This window comes from Girardinichthys multiradiatus, chromosome 22 (genome assembly GCF_021462225.1).
Source record: "Girardinichthys multiradiatus isolate DD_20200921_A chromosome 22, DD_fGirMul_XY1, whole genome shotgun sequence".
Classification (NCBI taxonomy): Eukaryota; Metazoa; Chordata; class Actinopteri; order Cyprinodontiformes; family Goodeidae; genus Girardinichthys; species Girardinichthys multiradiatus.
This window is the reverse complement of record NC_061814.1, coordinates 3,346,960-3,369,478: the sequence shown is the minus strand read 5'-3', so window position 1 is coordinate 3,369,478 and position 22,519 is coordinate 3,346,960. Positions and strand designations below refer to the sequence as shown.

Here is a 22,519-nt window from a genome sequence, read left to right as displayed (position 1 = left end):
TGTGTCAAACATCAGTTTTAGACTACAAACACTTGGAAGAGACAATTATCTTTATAGCCATCAATCACAAAGATGGAAAGCTTGTATGGGAGGGGAGTTCGTAAAACCAAACACAAGCGTTGCTTTGAACTCTCCCAGCAGAGCAGCAGTAAAAAACAGTTTTGTGAGAAGAAATCCTTTTAAATGTCAGATCACATTATAGTTTAGAAAATGTGTGTTTATTTTTGGGTCCTGATCGGTGTAAAAACCAAGTGCAGCTTTCTGTCTGTATGCTCCCTTAACAGAGCGTTATCACTCATTCAGCAGTATTTGTTTTCAAAGAACTGGCTTTACTGTTGGAACATAACCCAAATAAAAAATGGTGACTTATGTTGGTTATGTTGGAACTAAACATATTCAGTAGTATCAGGACAGCCAGTAAAGTTGATCTTGCTTTACCTGTTCTTTGCACTGAACCAAAGCTCTCTGGATTTCATTGGGATTGAGGGCGTGGGCATGAGGCAGGCAGCTGAGGGCCAGCTCTGCGGCCGCCCGAACCATGTTCGGGTCCCTGGCCCGTGATGCTCGGTCGGCCAGGGATGCCACCTCTGGTGGAGTGAGGTGGCCATCCCAGCACTCAACCAGAATGTTCAGGGCTGCACTGCCAATCTCCATAGCTTGGCCTAAAGAAAAGGGAGAAAGGAAACAGTGTTAGACAGGAAGGGATGCAACACCTGACAAGATTTAACAATTGAATGCAAAGTATATTTCCTTTAAACACACCAGTGATCCAGGAGACATGAGATGAATAGGTCCTGGACAGCCAGTTGGGTGAAACAAAGTTGTGGAGGCCAAGAGCATACAGTCCAATCTCAAAAGCACAGAGGTGCAGGTTTCTGTGTGGCCCCTGGTGACCGCCACTGGCTGAGGGCTGGGTGAAAATGGAGGTTGAGGAGTTCCCTCCAGCTTTGATCAGCACCGTCTTGGCCAGCTCAAAGTAAAAATGGGCCGCTGCCTCTGATGGCTGATTGGGCACATGGGGAGCATGGCACTCCAGACGGCGTCCTTTATACCTGAACACATGGAAACATATACAGTGTTATTACATCTTGTCTTATGTGGGTTAACATGAAAACCCAAACATTCACTCATTATAGTAAAGTGTAATAAAACAGCTTAGACCAATGCAACGGAGGGTAGCATGTTTTACCTGCTCGTGTCTGTGCTCTTGGCCCTGGCCCCTCCCCCTGCTCTGCGAGAACCACTTGAGGAGGAGGAACCTAGCGAATCCGATGATGAACTACTGATGCTGTCACTGTCCTGGCCCCGTGCCCAGGACGCGGCTGCCCAGCCACCACGGAGCGGCCTGCGGCTGAGGGTGGGGGAGCTGTCTGAGGTGGTCTCAGGAGCGCTGCTATCTATGCTCGCCATGCCTGTTCAGACACATGTACTTTCAGGTTTCCACACATCATACATGGTTACAGTCCACGTTTGTTTTAGTACAGGTCAAGGTGTGTGGGTCTAAGATGTACTGACCCTAATAAAAAAAAATAACAAGGCCAAAAAAAAAGTGTGTATTTTTGAAACTATGGTTAAACCTGCTGTAGGTAAATAAGGATAGACATGTAGCGCAGTGTGCCAGGACGACCTGGATTTGAAAACACTGCATACCTGTGTGTTTCTTCTTCTGGCGGACAGGTGAGCCCCAGCAACGTTGGCTGTATCCACAGCGCCCTCCCAGTGCCAGTCGACTGGGAACGGTGGGCTCCAGTTTAAAGGATGCCGTTTCATTCTGCTGCTCACTTGATAACTGTGCTGCATCTGAAACTGCAAGGACACAAAATGAAGTCAGTGTTCATCAACTTGTCGGGAAGTTGGGGTTCCCTGTTTATTCACCAACTTTTACACAGTACTGTATGTAAACCATTTCACAAATCTAAGAACCTCAGATGAGAACATTTTCATCAAGTCCACTGTTTCTCCAAAACCTCTGGAGAATTTTGATATATTTACATCCTAAAGAGATCCATAAAATGTCAGGATAAAACGGCACCAGTTCTTACCATGCTCCTTGGTCTCAGCCGTGCTCTCCCCAGTTGAGCTGTTCTGCAGCAGGCTGAGTTCAACCTGTGCAGTCACCTCCTCCCCTGGAAGTGCTACAGCAGAAGAAGAGCTTGAAGAAGATGCAGCCAAGGTGTTGGATGAGGATGACGACAAGGCATGTTTGGTGACCCCCCCGGTGGCACCTCCGATCCCAATGTGGCTGCTGGCAGAATGTTTGGATGGGCTACGCTGACTGCCTGCTGCTGGCTTGCTCGAGTAGAAAGAGCTCAGAGTCTGAGGCTTGTGGGTCTGGCTCTCCCTGTCCAACAGTTTATCCAGAATCTAAAGCAGGGGGGAGAAAAGTCATCATTGTAAATGTACTTAATGTATCACTGAGTTGATTCAGAAATGTACAACCTTTAAGAACAGAACTTTCCTGAACAATACAATTTAGAACTAAAGACCTTGTTTTAAAATAAATACGAGAAAAAGTTAAGATTTCACACCCGACCCTAACTGGGACATGTTAGGTTCTGCTTGGCAGAAATACCCAAAGGTTATAAATGGGCCTCGCTAGACAACAGGCACTGTACAAAGTGCATGTATATTGGTTTTGTTTCCGCAAGGGTCAGCAGGAGCAAACAGCTGGAAATGTATTATTGTTTGAATCCAAGTCCATTAATAACCAGTTTTGATAAATCACCCTTTACCTTCTTGAGTTTGCTTTGGTCATCCTTGTAGGTGATCATGAGAGCTAAAGCCAGGTCACCCTTCACCCGGCGAGTTCCTTCACAGAGCAGAGGATGCTCTGCCTCACTAACTGTCGTCTTCATTCCTTACAGACGCAAAGCAGTGGAAACAGAGTGTGAGTTTTAGACGTTTGAGGGCAACATTGAAGGCAGTCTGTGTGTAAAAATCTGTCAGGACTGGAAAAGATGATACCTTGAAACAACAACAGAATCAAACCCAAACACTAATAAAAGGACCCAAGGAAGAAATTACCCAGTGCTGCTACAGCTGCCTCAAAGCCCAGCTCCTCGTCCCCAGGCATCTCGTTGTTTCGGTTGCGACTGGGTGGACGGGAACCAGTTGGGGACACAACTAAAGAAACATCATGAGGATAAGTGGAGTCAACATGAATTATTTAAGCTCTTGTTCAAAGGTTGTCAACGTAGATGAAAACTACCTCGTATAGTAATTGTTACAAAGCTTAATCTGACAGGTCACCCAAAATGAAACTGGAAGCCAACATCCACAGTTCAAAGAGTTGTTTAAAAATGTGAGATCATGATTGATGAGGATTCATGTATTTTTGTATTTGTTTGCAGATATAAATAATGTTCCTAGGTCCAGTTTGTGTGTTTGAGAGTTGGAGATGAGATGCACACAGCTCCTTGCACCTGTATCCATACCACTTGAACTTTTGCACATTTTGTCATATTCCTTATTTTCCTGGAACAGGAGCTAATTTTTTTTACCTATAAAAATTGGTAAATATATTATATAATTATATTATATAATAATAATTGGTGTATATTTGTGTTCAGCCCCCTGAATCACGACTTGGTGGAACTAGCTTGCACTGGAAAACATGTGGCGGCAATTACAGCTTCAAGCCCTTTGGAGGGAATGTCTCCGCTAACAATTTAACCAAGTGACCTTTGAAAATTTGCTGAAGCTCAGTAATTCAACATCAGTCAGTTTTTTCCTGTTCATTTCATTCAATCGTGGCATACAGGCAAAAATAAAAAGTGACCTAATTTATGAATTCTTTTAAAACTTGACAAGTAGCCACCCAAACATAATGAATGGATGGTTACTTCATTGTTATTATAAACCCATATTAAAGCAGACATGCCAAAGTTATGCGTTGTCCCTGAGAGAGGTTCATATAAAAAGTTAAATAATCTTCTGCTTTAAGAACATTTGAACCATCGAACCCTAAGAATAGTAAGCTATTTGTGCGAACCTGGGGTGCAGAGAACATCGAATATGAAACTGGCCAACATTAGAGGCAGCACCGGTCTGTAATCACAGAGGTTTCCATCCCTTAGCTGCTCGGCTCGTTCTCTGATGGCTGACATCTCCACCAGGCCCAGTGGAATCTTCTTCAACAGCGCCACCACCTCAGACTCCTGGTACGCCAGCTTCACCTGCTCAGTCACAACATGGGGAGTCAGGAATCGTGGCACATGTTCTGGTCTTTACAAGACTTGAAAGGTTTAGACTATTTGTTCAGACCATATATGTGTTTGATTTTGAGACACTGACCTCTAGGGCTTTAGTAGATGCAGGTGGTCTCTGCAGTTCCAGGGAGAACATTCCCGTGCTAAAAGCCAGGTTGTGGAGTTCGAGTCTCTCGCTGAGAACAGTGAGGAGGAACGCGGCTTTGGACAGTGTGTTAGTGGCCACCTGTGTCTGACGGCTGGTTGACACCTTGCTCTTCTTACCCTATGTCCAATAAACATGTCAGTGGATGACAGAGCAGGATCATGTGCTCCGGTGGGGTGGGACTTTGTAATAACTACCTTAGTCTGGGGCTGCTCCACCTTCAGGTCTGGAGGGTTGGCCAACAAGTCTCTGGCCAGCTCCACAGCCAGCTGATATGCCTCATTACTGTAGCCATGAGCATAGAGGGCTTCAGCACACGCAAACAGCACCTATAGAAACAAAGACACACACTGGTGAAAAGTTACCTAGACTCATGTGAATGTCAGAACAGTAAAGCGGCCATAAATGATACTTTTGAACTGTTGTTTTTGTTTTAGATCAGAATAGTTTCACAACTTATAACTTTTTGTCATTTTAAAAACTAGACTTTGGTGAACAAGTTTACATTTATTGTACATTTCCTCTAATCTATACAAGGTCACATATATACATACTCCCCTACTTATATCTGGAAATATGTCCCTCGGAAAGGTGTAAGGAAATCACACACTTTTGTAGGCATTAACCAGCTTCCAGCAGAACACCAGCTGGATATTTGACCACTCTTCAGTTAGAATTGCCAGAGGTCACGTTTATCATTGACATCTACATTTTCTGTTTCTCCATAACGAATTGAAATTGTTTTATTGCCCAGCACTTCCTTAATCTATTGAAAATCTGCCTATGCGTAAGAGTTTGTAAGTTTTGTTTGAAATACATGTCTTCATTGTAAAGAAGCATAGACTTTTACTTAAATAAATGGTTTCTGTAAAGTGATGGTGGTGGTAGTGTTTGGGTGAACTGCTGTAATGTTACTGGGTTAAGAACTGCCCCTTTATGCTTCGTGTGTTTTTATCTAATTCTTCTGTTTCACAAAGACCTCCAGCTTTAACTTCATTTGTCCTTGCATTAAAACAATTAAATACAATGTCATTTCCTTACCTCCATGCGTCCTGCCTGCTCGAGTGGTTTAATTCCTGCAAAGATGTCTGGTTCTTCCTCCTGGTGGTTGTCAGCCAGCTGTTTGTCTGCTCCCTCTTCTGATGCAGCACTCAGGTAGTACGCCTGATAGTCATCTTCAGCCAAAGCTTCTCCTTCAGAAGCTCCACCTGTGGCCTCAACACCCTGGTTAGCAGCTACAGCTGCACCTGTTGCTGCTCCAGCAGATTCTGCTTCCCTGTTGCCCCAAAGCAACTTGGCAGAAGCTTGAGGGCTGCCAGATCTTGCAGTCATTGCTGAGCTGGAAGGTTGCTCACTGCTACACATGTCTTTATTTCTGCTGGGGACAGGTTCAGTGTCCACCTCTGCTTCCCTTTCTGCAGTATCAACAACCACATCCATGTTTTCTTTGGAAGTAAAACAGGCCGGAGCAGACTCTGCAGCAGTCAGTGTAGCTGGGACATGACTAACATGCTTAATGTCAAAACTCTTGCTGCCTGCGCTGCCTCTGCTGTATTTGGGTGAGTCTCGGAGCAGTGGGCTTGGAGAGGGCAGCACCTCTGCTGCTGTGGGAAGAAACTCAAAAGTGTTACAGGCCTCTGCCCCCAGAGCTAGATTGCAGCTGTCATCCAGACTGAGATCAGCCAGGTCTGGCTCTAAAGAGCTGTCCTCACTGCTGGTTCTTCGCTTAACACCGGCATGTTTATTGCTTCCTGTTCCTCCACTTCCCCCAGGACCTCCTGTGGATGGAACCTTCCCTCCTCCCTGTGTCAGTTTTAGTTTACCTCCAGAGGAGGGAGCTGCTCCTTTATACATGCACTTTCCTCCACCATCTTCTAAAGACAGAGAGACACTCCCTCCCAGCCGGACCAGCATTCCTCCTCCTCCACTTAGTGACAAACCCTTCCGTTTGCTAAGTATGGTCTCCTTTGGTCGCACAGCCACCTCTTGCTGTGAAAAATAGCCATTCCCTCTTCCCTTATAGTCCACCAGAATTCCACCTTCAGCTTTGCTCCCTCCTCCAGACTCAGAAGGCTCACCGGCCACACCGGCAGCAGCTTTGACTCCCTTCTGGAACTGCATAGCCCTGGGCCAGCAGAACGTGTTGTTCTTCTTATCTGCACTGCAGTATGTGATACCTTCAAGTGGATAGGCCACCTCCCAGTTGAAATAGCAGGATTCCACAGCAGGTTTGAAGCCCTGAAAAAGTTTATCCAGTGACTTTCGATGTTGTCCTCGCTTCACGATCTCTATGACTTTCAGATGCCACTGCTTCAGCTGGCTCGCCAGTTCCAACCGCCTACAAGAGACCATATGCAGGCAGATTTGAATTACTTTCAATGATTAGGCAATTAAGTGTTGATATTTATTTGCCTATTAGATTTAACATGATCTATAAGAATAATATCTCAGATTAAATCATCCATGACTAGTGTGCAGCAGACTAGGGTGTCTGTGCGCTGACCTGCCGGGGCTCATAGTGGGGTCAAGCACAGCCAGCCTCCATAGAACAACCATCTCATCACACATGCTCGCACAGGCATGAGCTGCCACCTCTGACTGGCCGTTGCTGCGCCCAGTGTGGCCGCTGGCACTGCTGTGGGACGCTGAGGTTCTGACGCTGTACCACCAGCTGATGATCTGAAACACAAACAAAGCCTGGTGTGAGCCAAAGAGTGGGCAGAGAGTAGCAGCACTGAACACTGTGGTTGATGTTAGATCAGGGGTGTCCAAACTGCGGCCTGGGGGCCAGTGGCAGCTGTTAGAATGATGTGGTGGCCCCCGACCACAATCCAAGAAGGGTCGGCAAAGGCAGATACACATTAGAAAAATGTTATGGTGTAATTCTCACTGATGAGAGGCCTTTCAAAAACGATACAGACAAATCAAAATAAGGTGCCACATAAAATATCCATCTTTTATCAACCGTGTTTTCTGCTTTTAATTTAATTTGATAGTAAACAGAACCACAAACATCCAGTGACGTTCAACGAAATGCAGACTTGGGAGCAACTATTTATTAAACGTGGCTAAATAAAGCAAGAGTGAGCCATATCCTGTTCTTGTTGCTGAAAATACACAAACAATCTTCTAAAAGACAATCAGTGTGAAAAAAACATGCAGGTTGATTTGTTACAATGATTTACTATTCTCTTTCTACAGAAATCAGCACACTTTGATTATTTCATTTTAGTTTCTTTTTGATCAGGTAAAAATGTTAAAGAAAATAAATTCAAATCGTTTTTGCAGCCTTCCCCTGTATGTGTTCACAGTTATACTTTAACTTGATGTCATTTTTTTTCCCTGGGATGATTTAATGTTACGCTCAGTTTATTCTGATTATCATTCAGATCCCAGTCTGGGGCAACTGATTTATGAGATTATGACCAAACAATACAGGACCTTCTGTTGGTAGATGTTTTATTCACATATAGTAGGTTATGAGCTGAATCTAGAAAACTCCTTTAAATGATTAGTTAAAATCATGGGTACCAGTTGACGCATGGATGTTCCTGTGGGAGATGGCACATTTCCTGCTTGAGCAAAAAACCAAAACTGTTAAAGTGTGAAATGACCAGCAGCCACCAAAGACATTAATACTGCTTTTTACATTTTGCCTTACAGACATGAAAATATGCGGTTACTACTATAACTGGAATAATAACTGACAATAAAAGGAAGGTACCTGCTCGTAGGTAAGGCACTGTTCAGTGAGGATCTCCAGCAGTGGGGCAGCGTTGCTGTCTCGCCTCTTAAACATTTCCCTGACGATGGACAGAAGGTTCCAGATGCCTTCAGGCTCCCGCCCCCTCAGAGGCCGCAGCAAACAGGCCCACTCAGCAGCTGCCGGTGGCTCAGTAGAGGACAGGTACATGGAGTTGACATCACTGGTGATGTACACAAAAACGTATTGGTAAAGCTACTCTCAGAATATTAGTGGGCTCTGTGGTGATAAGCCAGAATTAGACATCAACTCATGGACATTTGTGAGACTGATCTGGAGAGATATTCATCTAATGCACATAGATACTCAGACACACTTTTTCAGGAATCTCAACAAACAGTAGCTTATTGTTTCAATAAAAAAAGGCTTTTACACACTATAATAAGAAGGAGTAGGAAGAATGGTACCTGAAGACAACAGGAGAGGGCCCACAGAACTTGTGCAAAGTCTTTTTAATGTTATCACTAAGGGTCGACTCATCCAGATACCAGGTGCTTTGATCAGATGCTGAAGGGCCAGCCGTCGGATCTGTATGCATAAATATAACACAGTAACATTATGCTTTAAAAGAAGAAGAAATAAACAGTCAAGGATTAGCTTAGCTTCAAGTGGCTTCTAATGTCTCAGCATTTCTTCTAGCACTTCCTTCCATTTCTGCAGACTATCCTGACTTACAACAATCCTTGTTTTGGCTTCATTAAGTCTACTTTTCTGGCAGTTCCTGACAAATGCTTTGAACCCGTGGCCTCTTGAATATGTTTAGTACCTCTCTTAGGGTCCAAATCAAACTCACAGATTCTTGGACATCACAACTTTATTCTTAGTCCCCTTCATAGTGTCAGAATAATGTCGTCAGACTCAAATATTCTGTACTTTTAACTGTTTCATTTCACGTGGAGAAAAGACTTCATGTGCTCATTTAAAGTCGATATTTATCTTCAGGAAAGAAAGTATGATTGAAAGCAGAATGAACAGACTCAGGATTGTTTACTTCTAGCATGCTGCGGGCCGTACCTGGAGCTCCACAAACAGTGTTGATGGCTGTAGACTGAGAAGACAGCAACTCATCCAGCAGCCGCTGGGCTGTGGGCAGGATCTGCAGAAATACAAGGGAAATAGCACTAAATATTAACGTTTACTGGATTAGGAAGAAGTATTACACATCATATTTCTGAATGAATCTTTTCGATTTCCTCATCTCTGCAGCAGATCCAGCTGCTATGTAAGGAGAGTCCTCTAGCTGAAGTCTGCAGCAGTTATGGTTTGTGCTCTGAGTATATCAGCTGTGTTTGGCTTCAGTCTCGGTAGGAAGTACTGTTTCATAACAAACATGCTGGATAAAGTGCTTGCTTCACTGTTAAATGAGCTGGATTACAAAGTCTTTTAAAGTCCTCAAGGCTGACGTGGTCTACTATGGCAGTACTTCAAGTTACGTGATGATACACAGAGTTTGAACCCTTATATGGTTTGGTTGTAAACCCCTGCAGCACAGATGTGATGCATTGAGGACAGCTGAAGAGACAACACGGCAAGGTGCAGTCAACCCAATCAATCTCACATCATCCCGTTTTAATCACATTTAACTAGAGAAAGTAACTTCTTTCACTAAACACTTCAAGGCTGGATTAAGGCTATTTTTGCCACGTCAGTGTGTTTTTGTGAAGGGACCCATGCCATCCTGACCTCCTGAACAGCGGCAAACATTTGCAAAAGCTCCCAGCTGAGCGGGACATCTCCGTCTCCACCTGGGATTTATGAATCACCACATGTAGCTCATCTTTACAGGTTTATTACTGAAATGCTTTTTGAAACAAACTACTGTCAATGTTGACCTGAATCAGATTTAAATCAGACAAACTCATAATAAACAAAGGTCACTTATAAGTTACGTGTTGCAGTCCTCATCACATTACATTTTTATTTAAAGGTCTAGTAGAAACAGAGGAGCTCATGACTTAACTAAGGCCTGTTTTTATTCTTATGATTTTTAGACATTTTGTTGCGAGCAGTAGTTCAAAGTTTCACCCACTTCTGTTGACACATTTTCCCCAGCTTATTGAGTAAATGACCTTCAGATGCTGTTTATTTCCTATAGATGCTTTTTTGGACAGCTTGCTATATTTTATTGTCCTCCAGTGTTGTCAGATCTTATAGCAGCAACAATGACAGTCATTTGCAAAAAGCTGTTAATTTATACTAATCCAGTTCACACAACAGCTCTGTTTGGTACCATAGAATATATAACTCCAGATATTTACCATGCAGCACCAGAGCTGGTACCTATTAAATGCTTCCAAAAGCTCAACAGACTGACTTGATGCTCCCTGAGTGAACAGGGCCTGATTATAGATCATAAAAATAGTGTATTTCTAAAGAGAACATTTGGCCCAAATGTGGATGTTACCTGCTGAGGCAGCTCACTAATGAGGTATTGGGCAAACTTCTGGAGCTGGTCCCTCTGGAGCCTGGACAAAGACTCGGAGACTGGAGCCCTCAAACAAACTGCTGATGCCTGCAAGGTTGTGCACAGACAAATGCATACATAAAGATACAAAGGAACGACAAGTGAATGAACAGAATTTTATGTTAAGAATCCCTGCAGACAGTCATGTTCCTGACACAAATTATTTTTCCATTTCAAAACATCTTCCCCATTGATGCACACCTAACAAGAGACCCAGTGCCAATAGTCTCACTTTATGAAACATTGCCTCCTGCCAATACAGTTATTTTATTTTACCTTGTTAGTGCTACTAGCTTGACATTAGGTCCTATTCCTCTACAAGTCCTATGGAAAGCTTAGTGCACACAAGGAAACTAACCCTGCAACAACCTTATACTTATCAGAAAGATGTAAAACGTTCATTAGTCACTGGGAAACTGTTGGGGATAGAAGCAGGTTTTTAATTGGCCTATTTTGGCATTGACAATTGCTTCTTATTTGTGCTGTTTGAGTTTATAAAGCTAACAGTAAAAATTAGAGTTGCAGCAACTTTTCAGCCACAGAATGTTTTGTGTAAAATGTGATCTTAGTCTTCACCAGACATAGAGAAGAACCTGGACCTTTATATCTGCCAACACTTCCATTTAGATCTGATTCTTACTATATAGTCCAGAACTATTTTCCACTGGAATCATTTACACTGAACTGAAATGCAGGTTATTTCAATTAAATCTGACCTGTTTGCTTGTTAGTAAAGATGCTTTTGCAAAAACAGAACAAAAGAGCAAAGTGTACTGGAGGCAAATTCCTTGTTTGTATGTACGAACTTGGCAATAAAGCTGATTCGGATTTTTCTTGTGAATATTATGCAACTACTGTTATACAAAGGGACTGACTTGAAGTGCTGGCACAATAGTTTGACCCCAGTTCGCATTCTTTATCATAGGATACATTTTTTGACACTAACTGGCTTTCTCTGTCTCTCTCGGATTTGGTCAACATACAGTTGTGTTCAAAATAATAGGCGTGTGTTTAAAAATTCAATTCAGTTTATAGCACCAATTCACAACACATGTTGTCTCAAGGCACTTCACAAAGCCAGGAACTCACATTCCAATTAATCCTAACCATTGAACAGTTCAGTCAGATTCAGTTATTTATTCAAATTGGATAAAAAGTTTTTCTGTCTAAGGAAACCCAGCAGATTGCATCCAGTCAGTGACTTGCAGCATTCACTCCTCCTGGATGAGCATGTAGAGACAGTGGAGAGGAAAAACTCCCTTTTAACAGGAAGAAACCTCCAGCAGAACCAGAACCAGAACCAGGCTCAGTGTGAGCGGCCATCTGCCACGACCGACTGGGGGTTTGAGAGAACAGAGCAGAGACACAAAGAGAATAAAGAAGCACTGATCCAGGAGTCCTTTCTATGGGAAGGAAAAGTAAATGTTAATGGATGTAGCTCCTTTAGTCGTTTCATCTAGAAAGAAAGAACAGATAAACTCTGAGCCAGTTTTCAACGATAGAGTCTGAAAGAGAGCACATAGAGTTAGTTACAGTAGAAGCTCAGTCAGTAGGAGAAAGACAGGGTTAAACACTGAAAGACAGGGCCAGGTGGATCATCAGTAGAAGGTGAGCATTAACTTGTTGCCAGCAGAAGCTTGGATGATGCCCCCCTCCATGAAGGTGTCACAGGTAGACACAGAGACAGGCCAGGTGTAGCTTCTAGGAAGAGAAAAGAGATAACATAAAGTTAAAAGCTGAAATAACAGCAAATAATACAAAATTGGAGAGTAGTATGAGAATGTAGCGAAGAGAGTGAAAGTGGTCATTTTGTCCTCTATTTTGTCACTATAAGCTTTATCAAAAAGGAAAGTTTTAAGCCTAGCCTTAAAAGTAGACAGGGTGTCTGCCTCACGGACTAAAACTGGGAGCTGGTTCCACAGGAGAGGAGCCTGATAACTAAAGGATCTGCCTCCCATTCTACTTCTAGAGAATCTAGGAACCACCAGTAAACCTGCAGTCTGAGAACAAAGTGCTCTGTTAGGAACGTATGGACCAATCAGATCTCTGATGTATGATGGAGCTAGATCATTAAGGGCTTTATATGTGAGGAGGAGAATTTTAAATTATATTCTGGATTTAACAGGGAGCCAATGAAGGGAAGCTAAAATAGGAGAAATATGATCTCTCTTTTTAATTTTCATCAGAACTCTTGCTGCAGCATTTTGAATCAGCTGAAGGCTTTTAACTGCATTTTGTGGAAATCCTGATAGTAAAGAATTACAATAGTCCAGCCTTGAAGTAACAAATGTATTAGTTTTTCAGCATCACTCCTGAATAGGATAATTCTAATTTTGGCAATGTTCTGGAGGTGAAAGAAGGAAATCCTAGAAACCTGTTTAATATGGGATTTAAATGACATGTCCTGGTCAAAAATAACACCAAGGTTTTTTACTTTATTATCGGAGGTCAATTTATTGCCATCCAGGTTAAGTGATTGACTAAGCAGTTTCTTTTTTAAAGACTCCGGTCCAAAGACGACAACTTCTGTCTTGTCTGAATTTAGAAGCATAAAATTTAAAGTCATCCAAGTTTTTATATCTTCAAGACATGCTTGTAGTCTATCTAACTGGTTGGGCTCATCAGGATCTATGGATAAGTAAAGCTGAGTATCATCAGCGTAACAGTGAAAATTTATCCTATGCTGCCTGATAATTTTACCTATTGGAAGCATATATATAGTAAAGAGAATTGGACCAAGTACTGAGCCCTGTGGTACTCCACAATTAACCCTGGAGTTTAAAGATGATTTATCATTTACATGAACAAACTGGAATCAGTCAGACAGATAAGATTTAAACCAGCCTAGCGCTGTTCCCCTGATCCCTACAGCATATTCCGGTCTTTCTAAGAGAATATTATGGTCGACTGTATCAAATGCAGCACTGAGATCTAACAGAACCAGAACAGACACAAGTCCATTATCTGAGGCCATAAGAATATCATTAGTGACTTTCAGCAGAGCTGTTTCAGTGCTATGATGAGCTCTGAAACCTGACTGAAACTCTTCAAACAGGTCATTGCTGTGTAAATGTTCACACATTTGATTAGCAACTATTTTCTCAAGAATTATAGATAAGAATGTAAGATTGGAAATAGGTCTGTAATTTTTCGAGTCATCTTGATCAAAATGTGAGTAAAGCTCAAAATCCTTAGAATAATTTTTATTACCATGCATGGGGAACACTACATATTATCTTTTGAATCAAGCCATGAAGAAAAATGTATCAATCTTTTAATCACTTTACAGAAAATGAACACAACTGTATCAATCCTCTAAAACAATCCATTTTGGGACACCTAATTTAAAATAAGTTGGTCAGAGTTCATATCTGAAAGGATTCGTGTAGAAGACAAACTCACGTTGTGGATTCTGAATAGGCAGAGAGCAACTACATGGGCGCACCATTTTGCCCCGGCGCCACAGGTACAGCTGCAGGAAGTGATGCGGCAGCGGTCAAACATGACTGCCACATTGTAGGCTGCTTTAGACTGACCAGACTGACTGGAAACTACTGTAGCACTGAGATGGAAGCCTGGTGAAGGAGAGAGGTACACATAAACAGAGAAAGAAGAAAATGAGAGAGGACCACAGAGAAACTTCTGGGTAATATTATATTTGTGTAGCAAATACAAAAGTACAACCTAGTGTATAGTGCTGATTTTAATTCTACTAAAAGTCTAGAGGTGAATACGGTTAGTCTGTAAGATGTAACTTTGTAGCTCAGGTCAAACTCTGACAACTAAACACATGCATGAAACGACCGCCTGGATTTACCGATTTGAAGGGGATCTTTGACGGCTCGGATCCTGTACAGCTGCTCTCCACGCTGAAATTCATCTGGACTGCCATTAGCCAGGCATGAATACAACCTGCAGCCATGTTAAAGCAAAGATGACCAATATAAGACAACTGAATAATAAAATCTTGTGTACCAGCAGTAGAGTAGAAATGTTTGTATGCCTCACAAATCAATCAGACACCATCTCGCTTATAGGTTCTTATAACTTACACTCACCGGCCACATTATTAGGTACACTTGTCCAACTGTTCGTTAACGTAAATTTCTAATCAGCCAATCACATGGCAGCAACTCAATGCATTTAGGCATGTAGACATGGTCAAGACAATCTGCTGGAGTTCAAACCGAGCATCAGAATGGGGAAGAAAGGTGATTTAAGTGACTTTGAACGTGGCATGGTTGTTGGTGCCAGACGGGCTGGTCTGAGTATTTCAGAAACTGCTGATCTACTGGGATTTTCACGTACTACCATCTCTAGGGTTTACAGAGAATGGTCCAAAAAAGAGAAAATATCCAGTGAGCAGCAGTTCTGTGATGCAAATGCCTTGTTGATGCCAGAAGTCAGAGGAGAATGGCCAGACTGGTTTGAGGTGATAGAAAGCCAACAGTAACTCAAATAACCAGTCGTTACAACCAAGGCATGCAGAAGAGCATCTCTGAACCCACAACACATCAAACCTTGAGGCGGATGGGCTACAGCAGCAGAAGACCACACCAGGTGCCACTCCTGTCAGCTAAGAACAAGAAACTGAGGCTACAATTCGCACAGGCTCACCAAAATTGGACAATAGAAGATTAGAAAAACATTGCCTGGTCTGATGAGTCTCGATTTCTGCAGCGACATTCGGATGGTAGGGTCAGAATTTGGCGTCAACAACATAAAAGCATGGATCCATTCTGCCTTGTATCAACGGTTCAGGCTGGTGGTGTAATGGTGTGAGGGATATTTTCTTGGCACACTTTGGGCCTCTTAGAACCAATTGAGCATCGTGTCAACGCCAGAGTACCTGAGTATTGTTGCTGACCATGTCCATCCCTTTATGACCACAGTGTACCCATCTTCTGATGGTTACTTACAGCAGGATAACGCGCCATGTCATAAAGCATGAATCATCTCAGACTGGTTTCTTGAACATGACAATGAGTTCACTGGACTCAAATGGTCTCCACAGTCACCAGATCTCAATCCAATAGAGCAGCTTTGGGATGTTGTGGAACGGGAGATTCACATCATGGATGTGCAGCCAAAAAATCTGCAGCATCTGTGTGATGCTATCATGTCAATATGGACCAAACTCTCTGAGGAATGTTTCCAGTACCTTGTTGAAATTATCCCACGACGGAATAAGGCAGTTCTGAAGGCAAAAGGGGGTCCAACCGGTACTAGCAAGGTGTACCTAATAAAGTGGCCAGTGAGTGTATATTGTAATGCCTCGGAGTAACATCCAGTCATATGCCAGTGCTAACTACAACCCTAAATACTAAAACTAAAATAAGTACAAACTAATTACTAACAGAAAATTTCTTTCACTTCATCACAGTAGTCAAAGAAGATCATTAGTCAAATTATTTTCCTGTAGTCCCTACTGGTTGTTACCTTAAAGGTAAATCTGGATTTATTATCTGCACATGGAGACCTGTATGTTCTCACCTGATGTCCTCCTCGTTCTCTGGGAAGCTCCAAAAGGCGATGCGGAGCTGAAGCTGTTCTGGCACGGGGGGATAGACCTTCTCCACTACCTCAAATGGGATATGAAAAGCTACCTGTTTGGCTGATAATTCAACCAGAGGCGTCACCTGACCATCTGAGGAGAGCAGCAGAGGAAAATAAAGGAACTTAGTCCTATGGGGAACCAGTCAATACACAGTAACTCAGTAGCTTCTCATCCAGGTAGAGAACAACACTGAGACTTCAGCAGAGTAAAACTGTTCAGGCTTGTTCCTGATGTGCTGCTTCTTCATTTCCACAATATATGGACAGCTATTGTTGGTCTAGTTCTGGCTTCAAATAAACTAGCTCCAAGTTCAGATCACAGCCAATAAAACTGTATTTATTCACCATTACACCTGAACCCCCATAGAGATTGATGCTTTAATAAGTGATTTAATATGTGGTTCATATGTGATTTGCAAAACAAAGTGAGTTAAAATCTCGCTCTGATAAAATGAAGATGTTTTAACCTTAGTTTCATTTAATAAAACCTCTACGTAAGCAAATTAAGCACTAAACTGGAGCTCTGATTATGGGGACATTTACAGGTACTATGATCAGTCGGTGAAAAGGTTAGAAGTGACAGAATGGGTCAAAGTTACTCTCTCATCATCTCTCACCTGCTGGGTGCATGTAAGAGCTGTGCATGCAGGCAGCCAAGGCAGCACAAACCTTCACAATGTCTTTATTCTGAAACCAACAGCCTGGTCATACAACTGCAAAGTTGAGCCCCTATCTGAACTACCAGGGAGGGGCTGCCAGGCACAAAAGAGCTTTGCCAAACAATGCTAAAGAGGTGTGGTAGGGAACTCAGCAAAAAGTATGTGTTGGAACATCTCTCGCTCTAAAGGGTCACTGTCATTGCTACATCACACCTTTATGGTGTACAGCCTGCTGATCCTTACACAAGTTGGTCTTTCCAAGGCTGTGACCAACTCTCTTGGCGGCTTGACGTGTTATACCAGAGGGCTAACTTTAACCCCCCGTTCTTTTAGAAAACACAGAGACAATTGTTTTGTGAAAGAAGCTATAGAAAAATCTCTGCTGGATGTTTGGAGGTAATCTTAGTGGGTAGGGTGTCTTTTAAAGTGACCTAAAACAGTTTTCTGTTCAAGCTGGAACAAAAAGCTAAATACAGGTGCTTCTCAAAATATTAGCGTATTGTGATAAAGTTCATTATTTTCCATAATGTCATGATGAAAATTTAACATTTATATATTTTAGATTCATTGCACACTAACTGAAATATTTCAGGTCTTTTATTGTCTTAATACGGATGATTGTGGCATACAGCTCATGAAAACCCAAAATTCTTATCTCACAAAATTAGCATATTTCATCCGACCAATAAAAGAAAAGTGTTTTTAATACAAAAAACGTCAACCTTGAAATAATCATGTACAGTTATGCACTCAATACTTGGTCGGGAAGCAGTCATTTTTGCAGAAATGACTGCTTCAATGCGGCGTGGCATGGAGGCAATCAGCCTGTGGCACTGCTGAGATCTTATGGAGGCCCAGGATGCTTCGATAGCAGCCTTTAGCTCATCCAGAGTGTTGGGTCTTGAGTCTCTCAACGTTCTCTTCACAATATCCCACAGATTCTCTATGGGGTTCAGGTCAGGAGAGTTGGCAGACCAATTGAGCACAGTGATACCATGGTCAGTAAACCATTTACCAGTGGTTTTGGCACTGTGAGCAGGTGCCAGGTCGTGCTGAAAAATGAAATCTTCATCTCCATAAAGCTTTTCAGCAGATGGAAGCATGAAGTGCTCCAAAATCTCCTGATAGCTAGCTGCATTGACTCTGCCCTTGATAAAACACAGTGGACCAACACCAGCAGCTGACACGGCACCCCAGACCATCACTGACTGTGGGTACTTGACACTGGACTTCTGGCATTTTGGCATTTCCTTCTCCCCAGTCTTCCTCCAGACTCTGGCACCTTGATTTCCGAATGACATGCAGAATTTGCTTTCATCCAAAAAAAGTACTTTGGACCACTGAGCAACAGTCCAGTGCTGCTTCTCTGTAGCCCAGGTCAGGCGCTTCTGCCGCTGTTTCTGGTTCAAAAGTGGCTTGACCTGGGGAATGCGGCACCTGTAGCCCATTTCCTGCACACGCCTGTGCACGGTGGCTCTGGATGTTTCTACTCCGGACTCAGTCCACTGCTTCCGCAGGTCCCCCGAGGTCTGGCATCAGCCCTTCTCCACAATCTTCCTCAGGGTCCGGTCACCTCTTCTCGTTGTGCAGCGTTTTCTGCCACACTTTTTCCTTCCCACAGACTTCCCACTGAGGTGCCTTGATACAGCACTCTGGGAACAGCCTATTCATTCAGAAATTTCTTTCTGTGTCTTACCCTCTTGCTTGAGGGTGTCAATAGTGGCCTTCTGGACAGCAGTCAGGTCGGCAGTCTTACCCATGATTGGGGTTTTGAGTGATGAACCAGGCTGGGAGTTTTAAAGGCCTCAGGAATCTTTTGCAGGTGTTTAGAGTTAACTTGTTGATTCAGATGATTAGGTTCATAGCTCGTTTAGAGACCCTTTTAATGATATGCTAATTTTGTGAGATAGGAATTTTGGGTTTTCATGAGCTGTATGCCAAAATCACCCGTATTAAGACAATAAAAGACCTGAAATATTTCAGTTAGTGTGCAATGAATCTAAAATATATGAATGTTAAATTTTCATCATGACATTATGGAAAATAATGAACTTTATCACAATATGCTAATATTTTGAGAAGCACCTGTACATGCAACCAAGACCACCTTTTAATGTGGCCTTGGCCACATGCCCAACACTGATTCACTGAAACACTTGGTGGTATGAAAGAAGAAAAGCTATGAACAAAATACAACACTTACAAGCAATTTATTATACATTTATACGTTGTCTATATATATATTGTTTTTTATTGTAAATGTATCTATTTTGAACAAACTATTTTATTGGCATGTCTGAGAATTAGGCCAAAAATAAAACATCAAAATAAACAAACTTCCCAGTGTTTTATTTCATATTCCTTTTTGCCAGCGGTTGTATCATTCTTACTGCTGACCTGAAATATATGTAGAAAAAGTGATTTTATTTGTTTATTTTTTGCAGCTTCCATCCATACTAACTCTCATGGCAATATAACATGTTGAGAGAAAAAACGTGGGATCCTGTCCATTCTTGCACAAGCGGTTTTTAATGTGTGCACACATTGGCTTTTTTAGAAAACCGCTGGAATATGCCAATATAATAAGTTTTCTTATCATGGAGTCCTAACAAGAAACAATTGCCTTTTTTCCACACTGTAGCGAAACCATAAACACTACAGGTTTGGATGGCAGTTAAATTTATAAAATCTGGTAAAAATGTCCCATGTAATTTTGACCAGGAACTTCCTCTGGATTCCAGCTCTACACATGAAATTGCAGTCCAAAATGGATTAAATTAATGTTTCCATTCAGAACTCTAGAACAATAGTTTTTTTTTGAAAATATTTTGAAAATAAAAACTTAAGACATTACATTAACATGTACAGGGGTTGGACAATGAAAGTGAAACACCTGGTTTTAGACCACAATAATTTATTAGTATGGTGTAGGGCCTCCTTTTTCGGCCAATACAGCATCAATTCATCTTGGGAATGACATATACAAGTCCTGCACAGTGGTCAGAGGGATTTTAAGCCATTCTTCTTGCAGGATAGTGGCCAGGTCACTACGTGATACTGGTGGAGGAAAACGTTTCCTGACTCGCTCCTCCAAAACACCCCAAAGTGGCACAATAATATTTAGATCTGGTGACTGTGCAGGCCATGGGAGATGTTCAACTTCACTTTCATGTTCATCAAACCAATCTTTCACCAGTCTTGCTGTGTGTATTGGTGCATTGTCATCCTGATACACGGCACCGCCTTCAGGATACAATGTTTGAACCATTGGATGCACAGGGTCCTCAAGAATGGTTCGGTAGTCCTTGGCAGTGACACGCCCATCTAGCACAAGTATTGTGCCAAGGGAATGCCATGATATGGCAGCCCAAACAATCACTGATCCACCCCCATGCTTCACTCTGGGCATGCAACAGTCTGGGTGGTACGCTTCTTTGGGGCTTCTCCACACCGTAACTCTCCCGGATGTGGGGAAAACAGTAAAGGTGGACTGATCAGAGAACAATACATGTTTCACATTGTCCACAGCCCAAGATTTGCGCTCCTTGCACCATTGAAACTGACGTTTGGCATTGGCAAGAGTGACCAAAGGTTTGGCTATAGCAGCCCGGCCGTGTATATTGACCCTGTGGAGCTCCTGATGGACAGTTCTGGTGGAAACAGGAGAGTTGAGGTGCACATTTAATTCTGCCGTGATTTGGGCAGCCGTGGTTTTATGTTTTTTGGATACAATCCGGGTTAGCACCCGAACATCCCTTTCAGACAGCTTCCTCTTGCGTCCACAGTTAATCCTGTTGGATGTGGTTCGTCCTTCTTGGTGGTATGCTGACATTACCCTGGATACCGTGGCTCTTGATACATCACAAAGACTTGCTGTCTTGGTCACAGATGCACCAGCAAGACATGCACCAACAATTTGTCCTCTTTTGAACTCTGGTATGTCACCCATAATGTGTGCATTTCAATATTTTGAGCAAAACTGTGCTCTTACCCTGCTAATTGAACCTTCACACTCTGCTCTTACTGGTGCAATGTGCGATCAATGAAGACTGGCTACCAGGCTGGTCCAATTTAGCCATGAAACCTCCCACACTAAAATGACAGCTGTTTCAGTTTCATTGTCCAACCCCTGTACATTCACAGCCTAGAATTAAGACTCAGGCTCATCCTGTTTTCACAGTTCAGTTGATCAGACAGAATTTAGAGAGTCACACAGCTCTCTACTGTAGATAAGGTCCCACGGTTAACAGTGCATATCAGAGCACAAAGAAAATATGAAGTCAAAGCAACTGTCTGTAGACTTCAGGAACAGGACTGTCTCAAGACACAGAACTTTGCAAAGGGCACGGAAACATTTCTGCTTCTTTGAGGGTCCCATTGAGCTCAGTGGCCTCCATCATCTTTACATGGAAGAAGTTTGGAACTACCAGGACTCTTCCAGGAGCTGACAGGCCCTCTAAATTGGGCACAGAAGGAAGAAAAAAACAAGAGCATGATGGTTACTCTGGGAGAGCTCCAGAATTGCTATGAGGACATGGGAAAGCTTTTGAGAAGGACAATCATGTCTTCAGGAATCCACCAATCAGGCCTGTGTGGTAGAGTGTCCAGACTGAAGCCACTCCTTAGAAAAAGACACATGGAAGCCTGACTGGAGCTGGTCAAAAGGCACCAGAAAGACTCTCAGACCATGAGAAATAAACTACTCTAGTCTGATAAGACAAAGATTAAACTCTGCATGGTGGTGGGAGCATCATGCTGTGGGGATATGTTTCAGCAGTGCCATGCATGCAAATACTGCTTGCCAATATTATATTTGGCTCCTCTGATGGAGATTCTTAATGGCCACATTGGATGCATCTTAAAGGGGATCTGTTATGCAAAATTCACTTTTTGATCATTTTTATACCTCAATTTTAGGTATCTAATGCTTCTATAAAGATTCCAAATGCAGAAAAACCCATTTAGCGGTGTTTTGGCTATAAATGAATGGTTTTTTTTTTGTAGAAAACACGCGCTTTCAAAAGCAGTATAATTGTGACGTCACAATTACGCTAGCACCTAGCAACGTTACCTGAGTCCCGCCCCTGACTAGCAACTGAAGCGGAGGTCCACCCACTTGATTTTCAGTAGAGGATCACGTCTCGCAGGCTGGTTTTACCTTTGACCCGCTTTATAATGGCTGCCTTCAAAGGCAGATGTGCTGTTGTTGGCTGCAAAGACCCACATGTATCCATGCACATTCTGCCACTGTAGGAAAACAGAGATTCATGGCTTCATTTTATTTTTGAGGGCAATGTTCCAGCCACATTGCGTAAATCTAGTGCTTCATTCTAGTGGCGTAAACATATTGCAGAGAGCCCTTCATATTTTTTATAATTTTCCATGTACACTTTCTAGCCTGGGATTTGCCTCTTCCCACAAATGTAGGTATTTTTTAAAAGCGTATTCTTCTGATGATGTGGTGTCAGGTGTAACGCAGATGAATGAGAGCAGAGCAGGTGTGCGAGGTCCGTCTCTAGGCAACCGTGACAGCCACAGACGCGGAGCTGAGGAGGTCCTGCTTAGATTCCGCCACTGTAATTTTGCTGGCCCTAGTATCTCATACCTTTTATTTTTTATTTTGTTTGATATAATTGTAACGGGTGTGACAGAAATATATATCAGACATTTTGTATGTTAGGGGAAGGGTGCCAACCCTAACTGAGATGATAAAAAATAATAACA

At 42.6% G+C, this 22,519-nt stretch overlaps 1 protein-coding gene across 1 annotated transcript in view; it reads right to left on the bottom strand.

Moving 5' to 3' along the window:
- zswim8 (zinc finger, SWIM-type containing 8) overlaps positions 1–22,519 on the bottom strand; it is a 41,735-nt gene that overhangs the window by 15,800 nt on the left and 3,416 nt on the right. The window contains exons 2-20 of the mRNA XM_047351557.1: positions 16,074–16,227; positions 14,398–14,492; positions 13,983–14,155; positions 10,521–10,628; positions 9,131–9,212; positions 8,524–8,644; positions 8,078–8,279; positions 6,857–7,032; positions 5,395–6,691; positions 4,551–4,682; positions 4,294–4,473; positions 3,992–4,175; positions 3,025–3,123; positions 2,733–2,857; positions 2,043–2,364; positions 1,651–1,806; positions 1,190–1,412; positions 763–1,052; positions 439–662 (exon numbers count right to left, since the gene is read on the bottom strand). Coding sequence (XP_047207513.1) covers positions 439–662; positions 763–1,052; positions 1,190–1,412; positions 1,651–1,806; positions 2,043–2,364; positions 2,733–2,857; positions 3,025–3,123; positions 3,992–4,175; positions 4,294–4,473; positions 4,551–4,682; positions 5,395–6,691; positions 6,857–7,032; positions 8,078–8,279; positions 8,524–8,644; positions 9,131–9,212; positions 10,521–10,628; positions 13,983–14,155; positions 14,398–14,492; positions 16,074–16,227 — 4,343 coding nt within the window. The remainder of the gene's footprint in view (positions 1–438; positions 663–762; positions 1,053–1,189; positions 1,413–1,650; positions 1,807–2,042; positions 2,365–2,732; positions 2,858–3,024; positions 3,124–3,991; positions 4,176–4,293; positions 4,474–4,550; positions 4,683–5,394; positions 6,692–6,856; positions 7,033–8,077; positions 8,280–8,523; positions 8,645–9,130; positions 9,213–10,520; positions 10,629–13,982; positions 14,156–14,397; positions 14,493–16,073; positions 16,228–22,519) is intronic.